The sequence below is a fragment of the Trachypithecus francoisi genome, unplaced genomic scaffold, assembly GCF_009764315.1.
Source record: "Trachypithecus francoisi isolate TF-2019V2 unplaced genomic scaffold, Tfra_2.0 Lachesis_group0, whole genome shotgun sequence".
Taxonomy (NCBI): Eukaryota; Metazoa; Chordata; class Mammalia; order Primates; family Cercopithecidae; genus Trachypithecus; species Trachypithecus francoisi.
In genome coordinates, this window is record NW_022681453.1 from 138820353 (window position 1) to 138839547 (window position 19195).

The 19195-nt window shown below is 40.3% G+C and overlaps 1 protein-coding gene across 9 annotated transcripts in view; it reads right to left on the reverse strand.

Moving 5' to 3' along the window:
- The window catches only part of ULK4 (unc-51 like kinase 4), a 735134-nt gene that overhangs the window by 216446 nt on the left and 499493 nt on the right, over nucleotides 1–19195 (reverse strand). For all 9 annotated transcript variants that reach the window (XR_004437258.1, XM_033212151.1, XM_033212152.1 and 6 more), the window contains 2 exons: nucleotides 11239–11405; nucleotides 3648–3746 (listed from right to left, as the gene is read on the reverse strand). Coding sequence is in view for 8 of the 9 variants with exons in the window: in XM_033212151.1 (XP_033068042.1) it covers nucleotides 3648–3746; nucleotides 11239–11405 (266 nt within the window). In the remaining variant the exon portion in view is untranslated. The remainder of the gene's footprint in view (nucleotides 1–3647; nucleotides 3747–11238; nucleotides 11406–19195) is intronic.

Below are 19195 nucleotides of genomic sequence, written 5' to 3' on the forward strand. Positions count from 1 at the left end.
GCTACTTTTGTAGGCCCCAAATGGTCGGATATTGGCAATTTTATATGATTCAATGTAATATCAAGGAATTGATATTAGGTGATAAAAAGGGAAGGTGTCAGTATAAAAAACAGAAGAAGAATAGTGAGAGAAGAATACATAAAGCATGCTAATAAATATTTAAATGCAAAATCTTCAAATACCAACAAAAACCTTCACATTTTATATTCTATACTCACCTTCCTCCCTGATTACTGGAATTGGAAAGTCAGCCTTCTGGGGAACCTTCTGATTTTGAACTTGGTAGATACATACTGCCCTATTTAACAGACCTCTGTGGCCTACAGAGAGCCACCTATCTGTTCCAAGTTCCGGGTTCTCTGCTCTTCATCTACTTCAGAACCTCCAGAAAGCTCCCCAGGCAGCACCTAGGCCACTCCAGGGTAGATAATTAAGTCTGCATTTCAAGTTTCAACTACTGCTCCATCCAGGGATTTTTCATTATGGCCTACAGTATTTGGGTTGTTAGATTATCTGGAATAGACACCTGTTCAACAAACAATTCTGAAAGAAGCAGATTCCTCCAGGAGAGGAGATGGGAGTATCTACTCTCTTTCTACTGAGAGTTAAATCCAATCACTCAAACCCAGCAATTAAACAGTGTCATCAGGGCAGCTGTTACAAGGAATACAAGCAAATCCAGGTTCATCAGAGCTATTCTGTATTGGTGTTCCTCGTATTTTGAAGACATAATCATTTCTATTTCCTAATTAACTCTGCTAATTAGATATAACTACATAAAATAGAAGTGTAAAATATTTTGTGCTTCCTAAACAAAAATGTTTTGTCAAGTCTACAAGCATTTTTGTCCATTTATGTGTTTGTCACAAATGGACAAAAAGGCCATCATCCTTGGGATAAAAAGGCAAAAAGTAGCCTCCATTCAGAACATCTTAAACTATGAAAAATGCATCTGGAAATGACTCCATGTTTGAGCTAGGAATATCTCCCATTCATGAAGACCTCCAAAACTTAAAAACAGCCAAAACAGAATGGCTTTTGAATCAAAACATTGTATTTCAGTGAGACTATTTCCGAATATGGAATAAAGTTAAGAGTTTAACGTGTTTGCAGTTAATCCAGAGGCCAAGGAGAATGGTGGTAGGGAAAATGTAGACATTGAGTTCAGACCCCGAGCTCTCTTGTATTTTTATCCTTTCTAACCTTTGGGGTACCTATTTGGAAGGTAAGGATGGGCCTATGTCATAAGGAAAGAAGGGCTAAATAAGATCAAAGGTAAAGCACTAATAGAATCTAGCTCATTGTCAACACTGGTTAACAGTGGTGAAATTGTGTATTTTTTTAATTTTTTAAAATTTAATTTAATTTAACTTAATTTTTTTTTGAGACAGGGTCTCACTGTTTCACTCTTTTGCCCAGGCTAGAGTGCAGTGATATCATCATCGCTGGCTGTGGCCTCACACTCCTGGGCTCAAGCAATCCTCAAGCCTCAGCCTCCCAAGTAGCTAGAACTACAGGTGTGCACCACTACACCTGGCCAAATTTTAAACATTTTTATAGAGACGGAGTCCTGCTGTGTTGCCTAGGCTAGTCTCAAATACCAGGACCCAGTCGATTCTCCTATCTCGACCTCCCAAAGTGCCATGATTACAAGCATAAGCCACCACACCTGGCCTGTATCAATTTTTATATAGCTATATTTATTGAGCATATACTATATGCCAGGTACTGTTCATTATTTAATCCTCAACATAATTTCATGATCTCATTAGCATTACCAACTTCATTTTATAGATGAAGAAACTGTGGCATCAATAAATTAAGTAACAAATATTGTTACTTAATATTTGTCCAAAGTCACACAGCTGGTAAGTGGCAGAGCTAAGCTGAGCCCATGCCCATGAACTCTGCATGCAATACTGTCTTGCATTATTACTGAAATTGTTCACTCCACTTTATTTCTCATATTTCATCTTCCATGTAGTTTCTAACTTATAATTCCATGGAACATAGATATCATAGAAAAATTTCATTTAAGAAAGGGCAACTAGATGTTCTTAACTAGAAAGATAAAATTAGGCTGGGCGTGGTGGCTCACACCTGTAATCCCAGCACTTTGGGAGACCGAGGCGGGCAGATCACTTGAAATCAGGAATTTGAGACCAGCCTGGACAACATGGTGAAACCCCGTCTCTACTAAAAATACAAAAATTAGCCAGGCACGGTGGTGGGTGCCTGTAATCCCAGCTGCTTGGGTGACTGAGGCAGGAGAATTGCTTGAACCTGGTAGGCGGAGGTTGCAGTGAGCTGAGATCATGCCACCTCACTCCAGCCTGGGCAAGACAGCGAGACTTCATCTAAAAAAAAAAATAATTAAAAAAAAAATTTTTAAGATGATAGAATTGGCAAAAATATAAAGTTAAAATCAATTAGGAACAATAATTTGATTTTTAAAGACTGAGAAGTTTAGTAGGCAGTGAAATTATATGTTTAAAACAGTTTTTTAAATTTCTTATTTTTCTAGGCCAGGCGCAGTGGCTCAAGCCTGTAATCCCAGCACTTTGGGAGGCCGAGACGGGTGGATCACGAGGTCAGGAGATCAAGACCATCCTGGCTAACACGGTAAAACCCTGTCTCTACTAAAAAATACAAAAAACTAGCCAGGCGAGGTGGCGGGCGCCTGTAGTCCCAGCTACTTGGGAGGCTGAGGCAGGAGAATGGCGTGAACCCAGGAGGAGGAGCTTGCAGTGAGCTGAGATCATGCCACTGCACTCCAGCCCGGGCGACAGAGCAAGACTCCGTCTCAAAAAAAATAAAAAATAAATAAATAAATAAAAAATAAAGTTTTTATTTTTCAAGATGGAGTCTTGCTTTTTCACCCAGGCTGGAGTGAAGTGGCATGATCTTGGCTCACTGCAACTTCCGTCTCCCAGTTTCAAGTGATTCTCCTGTCTCAGTCTCCCGAGCAGCTGGAATTACAGGTGCACACCACCACACCCGACTAATTTTTTTTTATTTTTAGTAGAGACGGGGTTTCACCATATTGGTCAGGCTGGTCTCAAACACCGACTCAAATGATTCACTCACCTCGGTTTCCCAAAGTGCTAGGCTAAAACTGTTTAATACGTCCAAACTCTGAATTTCTGTTGAGCTCTTTTTGTATATTCAATGGTCTTGTATAGTCTTACCTGTTTATATTTAATTTTGCTTATTTCACTCCATTTCTATTGAGATTGAGGGGGTGTGCCCTAGGTCTGTGTCTGTGCTTTTGCATTTCTGGGGGAGTCCTGCATGCCAAGTCAAACTCTAAAATATCTTTTTGAAAATAAATTGATTCCCATAGCAATTTCTTCTTTCTTCTTATAATTCATTTGTTGAATTTTTTACCTCACAGTCATTAAGAAAGTAATTAGATTTGAGATTTTTGAGATTTTGCCTTACCTAAACATCTATTTAAATAAGTAAGCCACCTGGTTTTAAAATAAAGTAGAGATTTAGTTTTCCAGGCCAAATAATCTTCTGAAAGTTCTTTTGGCTCTAGTTTTGAAGGGAATGAAAATAACACAGAAACTCAAGAGATCATGAAATTCAAATACAATTACTTCAATTTCAGTAATGCGCCAAAAGACATACAGGTGAGCTCTTACCAGCGGAATGAGCAGGCTAATCAGGTCTGTTAAAGGTTTGCTGAGCAGCAGCAGGTCTTCTGCAGCCTGAGTGTCCTCTCCTGAGCCAGACTTCTGGGCCTGGAACAGGGAGAAGAGAAATGAAAGACAGTCTTGGTGATTAGTCAGCTTGGCTAAAGGAAACAGGACCACTCTGTCTGGCAGACACAAAGGGCTGAGGAAGCATTCTACCTCGGTTCCCAGGGATGGAATAGATGGAGGCCCCGGAAGAGATACTATGCTTTGTTATGACACAAGGAGTGTAGCTATTGCCACTGCCACCAGCTCAGGCTACAGAGGCTGACCTCTGTACAGCACATAGATAAAGGAATTACAAAGGTTGCTGCTGCTGGAGGAATAATGGTGATGTATCATATATTGCAGTGGGGAAGGACTTAATCTTTTTTTTTTTTTTATTTTTTTAGATGGAGTCTCGCTCTGTCACCCAGGCTGCAGTGCAGTGGCACGGTCTCAGCTCACTGCAACCTCTGCCTCCTGGGTTCAAGCGATTCTCCTGACTCAGCCTCCCAAGTAGCTAAGATTACAGGCTCTTTCCACCACGCCTCGCTAGTTTTTGTATTTTTAGTAGAGACGGGGTTTTGCCATGTTGGCCAGGCTGGTTTCTAACTCCCGACTTTACGTGATCCACCCATCACAGCCTCCCAAAATGCTGGCATTACAGATGTGAACCACCGCGCCCAGCCAAAAGCGCTTTATCTTAACCATCCTAAGACCTGAAGAAAATGAACTTCAGAGAAGCTGGGTCGTTTGTCTAACATCTCACAGATAATGGATGACAAAGCCGGAGAACCAAACCCAGGTTGACTCCAAGTCACAAATGCTAATCTCCTCTGAGCATATTTATGCACATTATGATACATACCAAGTGCATTCTGCTGTGCTTTCCTTCTCTATATTGCATATATATGCTCAAATAACATCTAGAATATTTGTCCAACATATCACTGCATGAACAGGCTTCAAATATAGGTCTACATTCCTGTGAATGTGTAGACTTAAATGGCAATGAAAATAAATGAGTGAGTGGTTTTTACATTGTGTGTCTTCTCCCAGGGATTTTATAGAATTGCCTAGTTCCAAAGGAGACTTCTATCACAGAGATAAATAATTTTATATTGAAAAATGGTACGGATTACTTTTTGCATTTGCTATAATATGTATATACTCTTCCTCTCTGTTTTCACTTTTACTCAGAAGAAACAAAACCACTTTTCAATAATGACCTTTGCCAGAGCCAACAGAGCAGGCCAGAGGCTGCCCTGCCTTGAGTCATTAACCTGGACTCCAGGGCCCTTCTCATAAACGCCTAGTTTCCTTCTGCACTTCTGGCCTATGGACAGAATTTCAGTTGCCTGTTTTCTTTGGTTCAGAAGAACTTGACTGGAAATCGGACACCTGTCTTTTAACAACCTGCACATCTCAACAGGTAAGGAGAACAAGGGTCATCATTAGCTTGGAGCTTGCCTCTCACTTCCCTGACTGACTTTATCAGAAACGAAGAAGTTCCTTTCAGGAAATAAATGTGCAGCACTATCCAAGAGGCCTGAACCTTTCCGAATCTTGGCCGTTGATCCCTTGACCTCTGAAACATTATCTGATATGGAATATTACCACATTATCCCTTAGAGCAGATTGATTTCCTCCTGGGAGAGATAAGGCAGTCTTGCAAATCAGCAATGAGGCAGCAGTGAGGGGTATGGTGCCTCCTTTCCAAACACACATAAGCGAGCAAATGGGGCCACAGCACAAGAAACACTGTGGGACGTTTTCCACCAGGATGTCCCAGTCCTCCAGATCCTCCAAGATCTACATAGTCATACGTCATAGTCACCAAGAAACATCGATCCAGCCTACCAGTATTCATGTGGCCACCTCCTTGCAAAGTTGCCAAGAGTTACAGAAGAAAGAGAATGCTACAGCTTTGCACAACAGAGAGGTGGCACAAAAGAAAGACATAAGAAATTCCACTCTCCCCACAAGAGTACTGCCCCACAAAGGAAGCTCTGTGCAACAAAAGGACATCTGCCTGGATGCAGCGATAAACACCGAAGCCCCCAGAATCAAATGCAAAGGCCCAGGCCTGTCTTGTATCTCAGCCTCTCTCCAATTCCACAACATCAGACTCCCTCATGTCGGCCTCCCAACTCCTGGATTTCCCACCCTTTGTGTGCATCTTGTACAGGGCTGGTGTCCCTGTCACCACACCATGACTGTCTGCTCCATCCAGGTCCTCTGATTTTGCCTCTGGTCCCACTGACCCCTTTCCAGAACTCACTACCTTTTGTCATTGCTGTGTGTGAACTTACCCCACTCCTAGCAATCCCCTAGCTGTTATAGCCCAGGCAAGAGAGGAAGCTAGCCTGGGCTAGGGTGGTAGCAACAGGGTTTGAGAGAGGCAATTGGATGAGTTGGATATGTATGGTAAAATCTACATGATTTGGTGACAGATTAGATGTGGGATATAAAAAAGAGGGAAATTTCAAGAATGCCTCCCAGGTTTCTGGTTTGCATGGCAGGGTGAGTGGGGCAGGGCTTGCTGGCAGGGAAATGGATTTGGGGGGTAGATCTTGAGTTCAGCTTTGGGGTACGGGGAATTCTGGTGGTCATATTGAGCAAGCTGCTAGGTATATGAATATTGACTTCAAAGAAGAACTTTAGGTAGAAATATACATTTAGTAGCCTTAAACATATCAAACTAAAGAAGTGGACATTCCTTTGAAACTTGTCATCCTTTTAGTTAAACCGTGAGATCCTAGGAGGTGGGGACTGAATCATATTCATCTTCGCATTGCGAAAGTGCGACATGATGGTGTTTGGGGAGCACAGTGAGTGTTAAATTGATCCAAGCCATACCACTGACAGTTATGCTCCACTGTGTGCTAAAACCTGCTGGAGATATAAGACAGGAACTGGGCTGGGCGTGGTGGCTCATGCTTGTAATTCCAGCACTTTGGGAGGCCGAGGCGGGCGGCCTGTCAATTTCTGAGTCATATTTAACATTAAATAGCAATACAGCATTATCTAAAATGAGATAACAGAAGACAGCTTCTCAACATTAAAACAAACAAACAAACAAACAAAAAAAAACAGGCCATGTATATTACAATTCTCTTACATCTAGCATTGCTACACGGATCTAGCACAAAGAAGTAGATAATCAACAGAGGTCTGCTAAATATACACAGAGGTAAGGCATCTATAAAGAACAAGAGACAGTTAATTCCTCAAGTAGTTCCTGTCTTATTTTATTTATTTTTTTGAGATAGAGTCCTGCTCTGTTGTCCAGGCTGGAGTGCAGTGGCACGATCTCGGCTTACTGCAACTTCTGCCTCCTGGGTTCAAGCAATTCTCCTGCCTCAGCCTCCCACATAGCTGGGATTATGGGTCCCCGCCAGCACGCTGGGCTAATTTTTGCATTTTTAGTAGAGATGGGGTTTCACCATGTTGGCCAGACTGGTCTCAAACTTCGGACTTCATGATCCACCTGCCTCAGACTCCCACAGTGCTGGGATTACAGGTGTCAGCCATCACGCCCAGCCTTTATTTTTATTTTTTGAGATGGAGTCTCGCTCTGTCACCCAGGCTGGAGTGCAGTGGCATGATCTCAGTTCACTGAAATCTCTGCCTCCCAGGTTCATCAAGTGATTCTCCTGCTTCAGTCTCCCGAGTAGCTAGGACTACAGGCATGTGCCACCACGCCTGGATAATTTATTTTTTTATTTTTTTATTTTTAGTAGAGACGAGGTTTCACCATGTTGGCCAGGCTAGTCTTGAACTCCTGACCTCATGTGATCTGCCCACCTGGGCCTCTCACAATGGGCTGGAATTATAAGCATGAGTCACCATGCCCAACCCAGTTCCTGTCTTTATATCTCCAGCAGGTTTCAGCACACGGCGGAGCAGAACTGTCAATGGTGTGGCTCCGATCAATTCAATTCAACACTTACTGTGCTCCCCAAATACCATCACGTTGCATGTCCGCAATGCAAAGATGAATATGATTCAGTCCCTATTCTCTAGGATCTCATGGTTTAACTACAAAGATGACAAGTTCCAAATAACTGTGCTAAGGCAGAATATGAAAACTGCTATAATAGAGGTAGAAATACAGTTTGGGTGAAGGAGGGAAGTAGGATAATGTCACAACTGACTTCATCACTTGGATGGTGGGGACGGGGTTTACTAGGAGTCATATGGAGTGCAGATATTTCACATGTGGAAATTTCATGAGGAAAGGCACAGGACAAGCACAGCATCCATTTACAAGATGGCAGTGCAACTCACTGTCTGGTTGGGGTATGGGCAGCATGGAGGTCAGGCAGATGGGCTGGGAAGGTACCCTGGGGCTCGACTGTATAAGCCTTTGAATGTCTTGGCAAAGAGCTGGAACATTATAGATAATGAGGTGTCACTGAAGTTTTCAAAGGAAGGGAGAAACTATCAGGACTATGGACTACGACAGAAAAATCTCATCCGCATTCAACAACCAGGCAGAGGGTAGCTCATGGTGAAGGCCAACAAGGGGAAGGCCGTGAAGAAATCAGATTTGATAATTATAAGAGATGCTAAAAATAGCCCCCAAAATAGCCCCCAATCATGGATAGCCTTTATGTGTATGTGAGACTAAGGAAGACTCAGTAGCCACATGACAGTCTTTCAACAATACTGATGTATCTGCAAATCAACAGCAGTTTAATGGTCCTACTATCAGGAGGATGATGTAAAAAGCTTCCCCATACCACCTCAGAAAGGATAAACAAGGCCCAGAATGGAAAGTCAGGTGACCTGAATTACAATAATAAATATTTGTCTTCCCTAGAAAAGCCCTCCCTAATCTCAAAATTGGGTTTGGTCCCCTGCCTCATTATTCATTCTGCAGCATGTAATACCTTTCAATGGCTGCATTTTCACACATGCAATAAGATGAAGACTTGCTTCATTATTTGTTTGTTGACAGTCTTCTCTATTCACCTGTAAGCTTCCTGAGAGCTAACACCCTTTCTCCCTAGATTCCTGCTGAAATTACAGGTACCTAGCCCTATGCTAGGCTCATAAGTACAAAATAACTCATAAGCCTGCTAGGAGTTAGTCAGTAAATATGAACTGAGTGCGCTTCCATGCACCAGGACTTAGAAATGAGAAAGTCATGGCCCACAGGAGGCCCCCTGTAAACAAGAAAGGAAGAACCTTTCTTCTTGTTGCTGTTCATGATACAGTAACCACTTATTGGTCACCTTCACTGGGCCAGGTATATGTATGCCACTTTACATCTATATATAATTACATATATTTTATTCTCCCATTGAAGTCTCACAACCACCCAGCAGAGTGGTGATCACACCTACTTTCCAGATGAGGAACCTGACACTCAGGCGCAGCAACTTGCCCGAGGTCATACAGGTGGTGGTATGTCTGGGATTTGAATCTAAGGCATTCCAACCTGCACGACCCACATGTCCCCACCACACCAGTGAGTCTCAGGCACTTTGTCTCTGCCTCCATAATCTTTTATACATAACATTCAGAGGTGAACAGGGACCAGTTCTAAATCACGGGGAAGGTAGTGGGTAGGGACTGAACTTCTGATGGAGATTCTGACACATGCCTGCCTTTGCTCCCCCATACACATACTTGCATCATACCACTCTCCTCCCTGGAAAAGTGCTTTGTGAATCTAAGCATCATTATAACTTTAAACACTGGCCTCTCTCAATTTTTCTACTTTAAAGAAGCTCCTATTAGAAGTAGATATAGGTTTCAAATGCAGAAGAATCTCCAGTGTGAGAAGTATGTCTAGAAATGGAAGGGGTGACTTAGGGTTTTGGAAAGTACTTATGGCTCAGTGTTTCAAGGCAGATATGTCTTTGATTCACATTCCATTTCTTTTCTCAACTCTTTCACCTAATTCAGCCTCAAGGACGACTCTTCCTTCATATTGACACCAGGCGTCATGGAGATCAAAGTCAGTGGTCAAGGCCAAAAGCAATACATGGCAGATATTATGAGGGATGATTTAGAAAGATGATAGCAGTAAAATGTACAGTGGTGTTGAAGAATATGAAAACAATAAAAAAACAGTGATCTACTGGGAAACTAGCAAGTTGGAAATAGAAAATTCAAAAATATTTTGTATTAAGGAGTTTCCTTTTACAACATCCCTGAGTATCTACCTAATCACTTATAGTAAAAAACAGAATTTCTATTGTTCTGAAGATTTTTAACTTCTGATCCTTTTTTTTTTTGTCTATAATTTACAAGAAAATCTTTTACAGATTATCATCAAGGCATCCTGTAAGAATAACTACCAACTACATCTCAAAGAATTACAAAAAACTACCATTATAGAAACTGAAATAAGAAACCATATTCTCTGAAGAGAAACTTACTAGAACAGAGAGGAAAAGATAGGAGAAATACATAATTAGGGATTATTTAAGTATGTAACAATTATTTACTGTTAATTCGGAATTCTTATAAATGAGCTAATAAAAGCACCTAGGTAATTCAAAGGCCATGGCTTTTTAATTAATCTACTCACTTTACAGTTTGGGTTAAATACTTAGTAACTAGTAATATTTGTTGAGGGGATCTTGGATTTATTAAATCACATTAGACAAGCTAAATACTTGACCAGCTTAACTGTGGATAAAAGATACCATTTATCATAACGATGAATAACAGAGGCTATCCTGGGGTCTAGGGATTCATCCTTGGCTCTGCTACTGTGACTTTGGCAAGGTATCAAAACAGTTTGGTTTCAACTTTAGCTTCTGCGTCTATCCAAGCTTGGATGCTACCATTTGATATACATCTTTTGCAATTGTATCAGGATTTTAAAGATAATAATAAATTCACATTGGCCCTGTCACTTGATCTAAATATCAGCTGACTCCGTTGGTTAGAGCATTAAATAAAACAGGCATAGGAAAGTACTCTATAAAACCACCTCTCCTTCCTGCCTTACAGTATGATGCTAAGTAAATACAGGTTACAGTTTATGGCTAATTGGCTTTTTCCATAGCCACTGAATACACCTATATTCCTCAAAACCATCTCCCAAATCCATGGTATCAGTCAGAAGGGAAAGCAAGTTGAGCTTATGAGTTACATATGTATGTATATGTGTCTACAAACACACATATGCATGTGTATGTACACAAACCCTCAATCCATTATCCCTAGAAAGCTGACCTATCCTGCTAAGGGGGAACTGGAGAGCCACTTCAGTACATGAAAGGCTGCAAACTACCTGGCCAAAATAGGATTGTGCCTAAGGCAAATGCACTCCTTGGTCAGGAGTGGTTTCCCAGCTAATGCTGCTAAGTCTTTGCTTAGTAGTAGGCCTTTCCTTCTTTCTCTGAAGATTTTGATCAAATTCTCTGTTCCTGACATTGGTCACCCAAAGATGACTCTTCAGAAGACACACTCTATAGAATGACACATTCTTTTAAATAAGTAAAGACACAATAGAGGAAGATAAGAAAGAAGAGAATGAAAGGGAAGCATGAAATGGAGTAGGGCTGCTCAAGACACAGGAAAACAGATCCTCTACCTGCAAAGCCAGCCGTACAATACCAGAGGTATAGGTCAGCATACTGTGCAAAATATCAAGCAGGGAAAAGAGCAGTGCAGCTGCCATTTCGTTGTTGTTTTTATTGTCCACATCCAAGCACAGTGTGGCAGTTTCAGTGAGCAGGTTACAGATGTGACTGACAAGTCCTGAGGGTAAAAAAGGAAAAGAAAAAAACCTCATCATTAAGTACACAAATGTGTCATATGAACCAAAAAGAGAGGCATTCTGGCTCAATGCTGCATAAACCCTATCCAATACTTAAACTGTACTCTTATCAGATTCACTGAGGAAAGTTGTTTAAAATGCAAGTTTCCAGGCCTCACTCCCAGAGAGTCTGCTAAGGAGTCAGGGATGGGGCTTAGGAAAACACTTGTTAAAGAAGTTCCCCACCAAGTGATTTTGATGCAAAGGTGCCAAACCACAGCTTGAGAAACACCATCCTACATGGGCAGGCTTCACAGGGTCTGAGGACTCCCTGACACTGAAGGAAAGCAACTGTCCCCAGATTCTTGTTTGAAGGCAGTTTTCTTTAGTGCATGATCAAGGGCCACAGTGGACCCAGTGGTCTGGTCTATTTAGCAACTGGGTGGTTTCAATAATGCAGTCCAAAAATGTAAGATTAATTATAAGAAATTTGAAAATTAGAAATTACCAGGCACCATCCCTTTGTCTCTGCAAACCTCATATTAACAGTGTAGTTGGTCTTTACTGATGTTTAGTTTGACACAGTCTGCTACAATAAATACATTTTCACATTTTGGGGTGTTATTGTTACATTTAAATTGACAGTTTTATTCTATTATATAGTGTTACCCTTTGAATTCACAAAAATGAAATACAACAAAAGTAAAATTACAACATGAAATAATGTTATAAACCTAAATGATGAATGAGAAATTTGGGACCAATAGAGCATAAATTCAGATGTTCTTAAAAAAAAAGTGAACATTCTAAGATAAATATTTTACACACACAGATGGGGGAAAAGCATGGCAAGGAAGTCTGATGTGTATTAAGAGCTATATTTTATCGGACCTGCAATCTACTTGTCCCTAATCCAGATGATCAACGGAATGGAAACTCAGCTAGGCACAGCCATATAAGTTTTGGCATCTCTTCCATACAGTGCACCTTGTCACTTCCAGCAAAACAATAGTCTTCCTGACAAATGCAAAATTATCACAAAATTATCAGATTACAAAAGTGAACTAATTTTGTCACTAAAGGCAGTGACATAGAATGATAGACGCATCATTCAAAGTTATACCTCCTGTGGCAAAAAAAAAAGGTATAAGTCTCACACAACTGCTAGGATGCTTATAAAAACAAAAACAAAACTGAGCTTCAAGGCTGAAAATAAACACACTTGAAAGTAGAATGAATATTGCCAAAATTTCCTTATCAAATGACAAGGTCTGATAACCCGTATCATCAATGATACATAGTGCAGAAAAGCAATTATTACAGCATGTGCACTGCACCAGCAGACATTCTCCTGAGAGTTACAACGCATCATCCATGTACAGGCTATGAATCAGTACTTGGCATCTGTGAGCTGTAGATAGACTAGCAGGGCTTGAAAACACAGTATTTGGTAAATATACACTGCAAGAGAACAGGTTTTTCATTTGGGAGCTCCTGATGACTTTGTGACATGTCACATAGACGGTCAAAGGTAAAAGGGGTGAGTACTGGTGGAGTCCAGCTCTGTGAGCCGCAAAGAAGGATACGGTTCTTTAGGAGGCAGAGGTGGGCCCCAGAGCACCCATCTACATACTGCTCACTTCAGAGTAAACAGCTAGTGGGCATCAATGTTCTTCTTGATCTTTATTCAGCCTTCAAGGAAGGAGTGCAAAGAACGAATGCAATCAAATGCCTGCTGGGACAGAAAGTATTTCCAGGCTACTGTGTAAAAAACAGGCAACAAATGCCAAGCTCTGATTTTACACACTGAAGTCATCAGCTCCCAAGGGAAGGTTCTCAGATAAGATTAGAAATGAAGTACGAGATAAAAATATTTCTTCACAACAGTGATAACGCCAGCAAAACCCATTAATATGATTTTAAGAAGCAGATCTTGGCCGGGCGCGGTGGCTCAAGCCTGTAGTCCCAGCACTTTGGGACGCTGAGACGGGCAGATCATGAGGTCAGGAGATCGAGACCATCCTGGCTAACACGGTGAAACCCCGTCTCTACTAAAAATACAAAAAACTAGCCGGGCGAGGTGGCGGGCGCCTGTAGTCCCAGCTACTCCGGAGGCTGAGGCAGGAGAATGGCGGGAACCCAGGAGACGGAGCTTGCAGTGAGATTCGGCCACTGCACTCCAGCCTGGGTGACAGAGCGAGATTCCGTCTCAAAAAAAAAAAAAAGAAAAGAAAAAAGAAAAAAAAAAAGAAGCTGATCTCAGGCATATTTTCAGTTTTCTTCATAGCCAGAACTTTCATTTCAGGGTCAAAATGCATGTTTTTCATGTTTAAATTTTTTATTATGAAAACAAAGTCATGAGACAGTTCAGCAAAATGAACCTTCATTACCCTTTTCAACAATATCAATATTGTGTCTATTTTATCTGTCTTTTCAAAAGCATTTTAAAGCAGATACCAGAAAAAATCTTATTTCTCCTGTAAATACTTCTGTATAGTATAACACATAAAGACTCATTTTTAACTATAATACCATTGCCACTTTTAAAAATTAATGTATTTTTAATATACTCCTCAACTGTCTCCAAACTATCTTTTTACAATTAGTTTCTATGACTCAGGATGCAAAGCAGCTCCGCAAATTCCATTTGGTCATGGACCTTAAGTCTCCTTTAATGTCTGAAAGTCCTTCCTCTACTTACAATTTTTTATGCCACTTATTTGTCAGATAAATTAGAACAGCTTTCTTATAGATTTTCTCATAGATTTGTTCCTATATCCCTACACGTCCTGTAAATTGGTAATTGCACCTAGAAACTTGATTTAATTCAGGTTCAATTCCTTTGGCAATAATACCTGGGGCTGGGTTCTTTGGATTTCCTGTTGCATCTTATTTGGAAAGATATACCATTTGTCTTAGTGATGTTAAAACTGATCCATGGATTCAAGGGTTGTTATTTTGAAAAGGAAAGGCAAGATAAATGTTTATTCTTTCCTGTCATTTACCACTTTCAGAACAATGATTTTGGAGTGTTAGCAACTATCAAAGAAAACCAAGGTGTGAAGTGGGAAAGGTAGAGGAAGACAGAAACTACCAAAAGTTACTAACGCATTCATTTTGTAGCATCATTGTGAATATACTGGATTTTTAAATAATATATATTATGAGTTTTGATTTCAGTCACTATTCATTTGTATGCTCAATATGTTCCACCTTTGGTCACGAAAAGCTCCTTGAAAGTATCCTTGCTTCTGCTATAATACGTGCCCTGAGTTCATATTATAGAATTCCTGCCTCTGACTGGGCATTACATGCTTCTACAAGGAGCCCTGGTTTCGTTCAATGATAATTTGTACTTAGAGACCATGGTCTGAGTACTCAGGGTGTTCATTGCTACTGAGCCACTGATTCAGTAAACAGAGATAGGAAGGATCTATCTCTTTAAGAAAAAAGAGCTCATGCAGATATTACTAATGCCAGAGTCCAGAAACAGACCCACAATTATATGGTCAAATGAATTTCAACAAGGAATTCTTCAGAAAAAAATCCTTTTCAACAAAAGGGTAAGGAAAAACTAAGTATCCAAATAGGGGGAAAAAGAGATCCTTGACCATTACCTCACACAATATACAAAACCTAATTTCAGATGAATGATAGATCGAAACATACAAGCTAAAATTATAAAGGCTCTAAGAGAAAATGTAAGAGAAGATTTTGCAACTAGGAGGTAGGCAAGATTTCTGAGGATTCCAAAATACCTGGTCTCTAAAAAATGGATAAATTAGATACAGACTGGCAAATTGGATAAAGAGTCAAGATCCATCAGTTTGCTATATTCAGGAGACCCATCTCACATGCAGAGACACACAAAGGCTCAAAATAAAGGGATGGAGGAAGATCTACGAAGCAAATGGAAAGCAAAAAAAAGTAGGGGTTGCAATCCTAGTCTCTGATAAAACAGACTTTAAACCATCAAAGATCAAAAGAGACAAAGGCCATTACATAAAGTTAAAGGAATCAATTCAACAGGAAGAGCTAACTATCCTAAATACATATGCACCCAATACAGGAGCACCCAGATTCATAAAGCAAGTCCTTAGAGACTTATAAAGAGACTTAGACTCTCATACAATAATAATGGGAGACTTCAACACCCCACTGCCAACATTAGACAGATCAACGAGACAGAAAGTTAACAAGGATATCGAGGAATTGAACTCAACTCTGCACCAAGTGGACCTAAGAGACATCTACAGAACTCTCCACCCCAAATAAACAGAATATACATTCTTCTCAGCACCACATCACACTTATTCCAAAATTGACCACATAGTTGGAAGGAAAGCACTCCTCAGCAAATGTAAAAGAACAGAAATTATAACAAACTGTTTCTCAGACTACAGTGCAATCAAACTAGAACTCAGGACTAAGAAACTCAATCAAAACCGCTCAACTACATGGAAACTGAACAACCTGCTCCTGAATGACTACTGGGTACATAACGAAATGAAGGCAGAAATAAAGATGTTCTTTGAAACCAATGAGAACAAAGATACAACATACCAGAATCTCTGGGACACATTTAAAGCAGTGTGTAGAGGGAAATTTACAGCACTAAATGCCCACAAGAGAAAGCTGTAAAGATCGAAAATGGACACTCTAACATCACAATTAAAAGAACTAGAGAGGCAAGAGCAAACACATTCAAAAGCTGGCAGAAGGCAAGAAATAACTAAGATCAGAGCAGAACTGAAGGAGATAGAGATACAAAAAAATTCTCCAAAAAAACTAATGAATCCAGGAGCTGTTTTTTAAAAAAGATCAACAAAATTGATAGACTGCTAGCAAGACTAATAAAGAAGAAAAGAGAGAAGAATTAAATAGACGCAATACAAAATGATAAATGGGATAGCACCACCGACCCCATAAAAATACAAACTACCATCAGAGAATACTATAAACACCTCTACGCAAATCAACTAGAAAATCTAGAAGAAATGGATAATTTCCTGGACACTTACACTCTTCCAAGACTAAACCAGGAAGACGTTGAATCCCTGAATAGAGCAACAGCAGGCTCTGAAATTCAGGCAATAATTAATAGCCTACGAATCAAAAAATATCCAGGACCAGAAAGATTCACAGCTGAAATCTACCAGAGGTACAAGAAGGAGCTGGTACCATTCCTTCTGAAATTATTCCAATCAATAGAAAAAGAGGGAATCCTCCCTAACTCATTTCATGAGGCCAACATCATCCTGATACCAAAGCCTGGCAGAGACACAACAAAAAAAGAGAATTTTAGACCAATATCCCTGATGAACATCGATGCAAAAATTCTCAATAAAATACTAGAAACCAAATCCAGCACTACATCAAAAAGCTTATCCACCATGATCAAGTGGGCTTCATCCCTGGGATGCAAGGCTGGTTTAACATATGCAAATTAATAAACGCAATCCAGCATATAAACAGAACCAAAGACAAAAACCACATGATTATCCCAATAGATGCAGAAAAGGCTTTTGACAAAATTCAACAGTCCTTCAGGCTAAAAACGCTCAATAAATTCGGTATTGATGGAACATACCTCAAAATAATAAGAGCTATTTATGACAAACCCACAGCCAATATCATACTGAATGGGCAAAAACTGGAAGCATTCCCTTTGAAAACTGGCACAAGACAGGGATGCCCTCTCTCACCACTCCTATTCAACATCGTGTTGGAAGTTCTGGCTAGGGCAATCAGGCAAGAGAAAGAAATCAAGGGTATTCATTAGGAGAAGAAGAAGTCAAATTGTCCCTGTTTGCAGATGACATGATTGTATATTTAGAGAACCCCATCATCTCAGCCCCAAATCTCCTTAAGCTGATAAGCAACTTCAGCAAAGTCTCAGGATACAAAATCAATGTGCAAAAATCACAAGCATTCTTATACACCAGTAACAGACAAGCAGAGAGCCAAATCAGGAATGAACTTCCATTCACAATTGCTTCAAAGAGAATAAAACACCTAGGAATCCAACTTACAAGGGATGTCAAGGACCTCTTCAAGGAGAACTACAAACCACTGCTCAGTGACATAAAAGAGGACACAAACAAATGGAAGAACATACCATGCTCATGGATAGGAAGAATCAATATCGTGAAAATGGCCATACTGCCCAAGGTGATTTATAGATTCAATGCCATCCCCATCAAGCTACCAATAAGTTTCTTCACAGAATTGGAAAAAACGGCTTTAAAGTTCATATGGAACCAAAAAAGAGCCCGCATTGCCAAGAGAATCCTAAGTCAAAAGAACAAAGCTGGAGGCATCACGCTACCTGACTTCAAACTATACTACAAGGCTACAGTAACCAAAACAGCATGGTACTGGTACCAAAACAGAGATATAGACCAATGGAACAGAACAGAGTCCTCAGAAATCATACCACACATCTACAGCCATCTGATCTTTGACAAACCTGAGAGAAACAAGAAATGGGGAAAGGATTCCCTATTTAATAAATGGTGCTGGGAAAATTGGCTAGCCATAAGTAGAAAGCTGAAACGGGATTCTTTCCTTACTCCTTATACAAAAATTAATTCAAGATGGATTAGAGACTTAAATGTTAGACCTAATACCATAAAAACCCTAGAAGAAAATCTAGGTAGTACCATTCAGGACATAGGCATGGGCAAGGACTTCATGTCTAAAACACCAAAAGCAACGGCAGCAAAAGCCAAAATTGACACATGGGATCTAATTAAACTAAAGAGCTTCTGCACAGCAAAAGAAACTATCATCAGAGTGAACAGACAACCTACAGAATGGGAGAAAATTTTTGCAATCTACTCATCTGACAAAGCGCTAATATCCAGAACATACAAAGAACTCAAACAAATTTACAAGAAAAAAACAAACAACCCCATCAAAAAGTGGGCAAAGGATATGAACAGACATTTCTCAAAAGAAGACATTCATACAGCCAACAGACACATGAAAAAATGCTCATCATCACTGGCCATCAGAGAAATGCAAATCAAAATCACAATGAGATATCATCTCCCACCAGTTAGAATGGCAATCATTAAAAAGTCAGGAAACAACAGGTGCTGGAGAGGATGTGGAGAAATAGGAACACTTTTACACTGTTGGTGGGATTGTAAACTAGTTCAACCATTATGGAAAACAGTATGGCGATTCCTCAAGGATCTAGAACTAGATGTACCATATGACCCAGCCATCCTATTACTGGGTATATACCCAAAGGATCATAAATCATGCTGCTACAAAGACACATGCACACGTATGTTTATTGCAGCACTATTCACAATAGCAAAGACTTGGAATCAACCCAAATGTCCATCTGTGACAGACTGGATTAAGAAAATGTGGCACATATATACCATGGAATACTATGCAGCCATAAAAAAGGATGAGTTTGTGTCCTTCGTAGGGACATGGATGCAGCTGGAAACCATCATTCTTAGCAAACTATCACAAGAACAGAAAACCAAACACCGCATGTTCTCACTCATAGGTGGGAACTGAACAATGAGATCACTTGGACTCGGGAAGGGGAACATCACACACCGGGGCCTATCATGGGGAGGGGGGAGGGGGGAGGGATTGCATTAGGAGTTATACCTGATGTAAATGACGAGTTGATGGGTGCTGACGAGTTGAAGGGTGCAGTACACCAACATGGCACAAGTATACATATGTAACAAACCTGCACGTTATGCACACGTACCCTAGAACTTAAAGTATAACAATAATAATAATAATAATAATCCACCATATA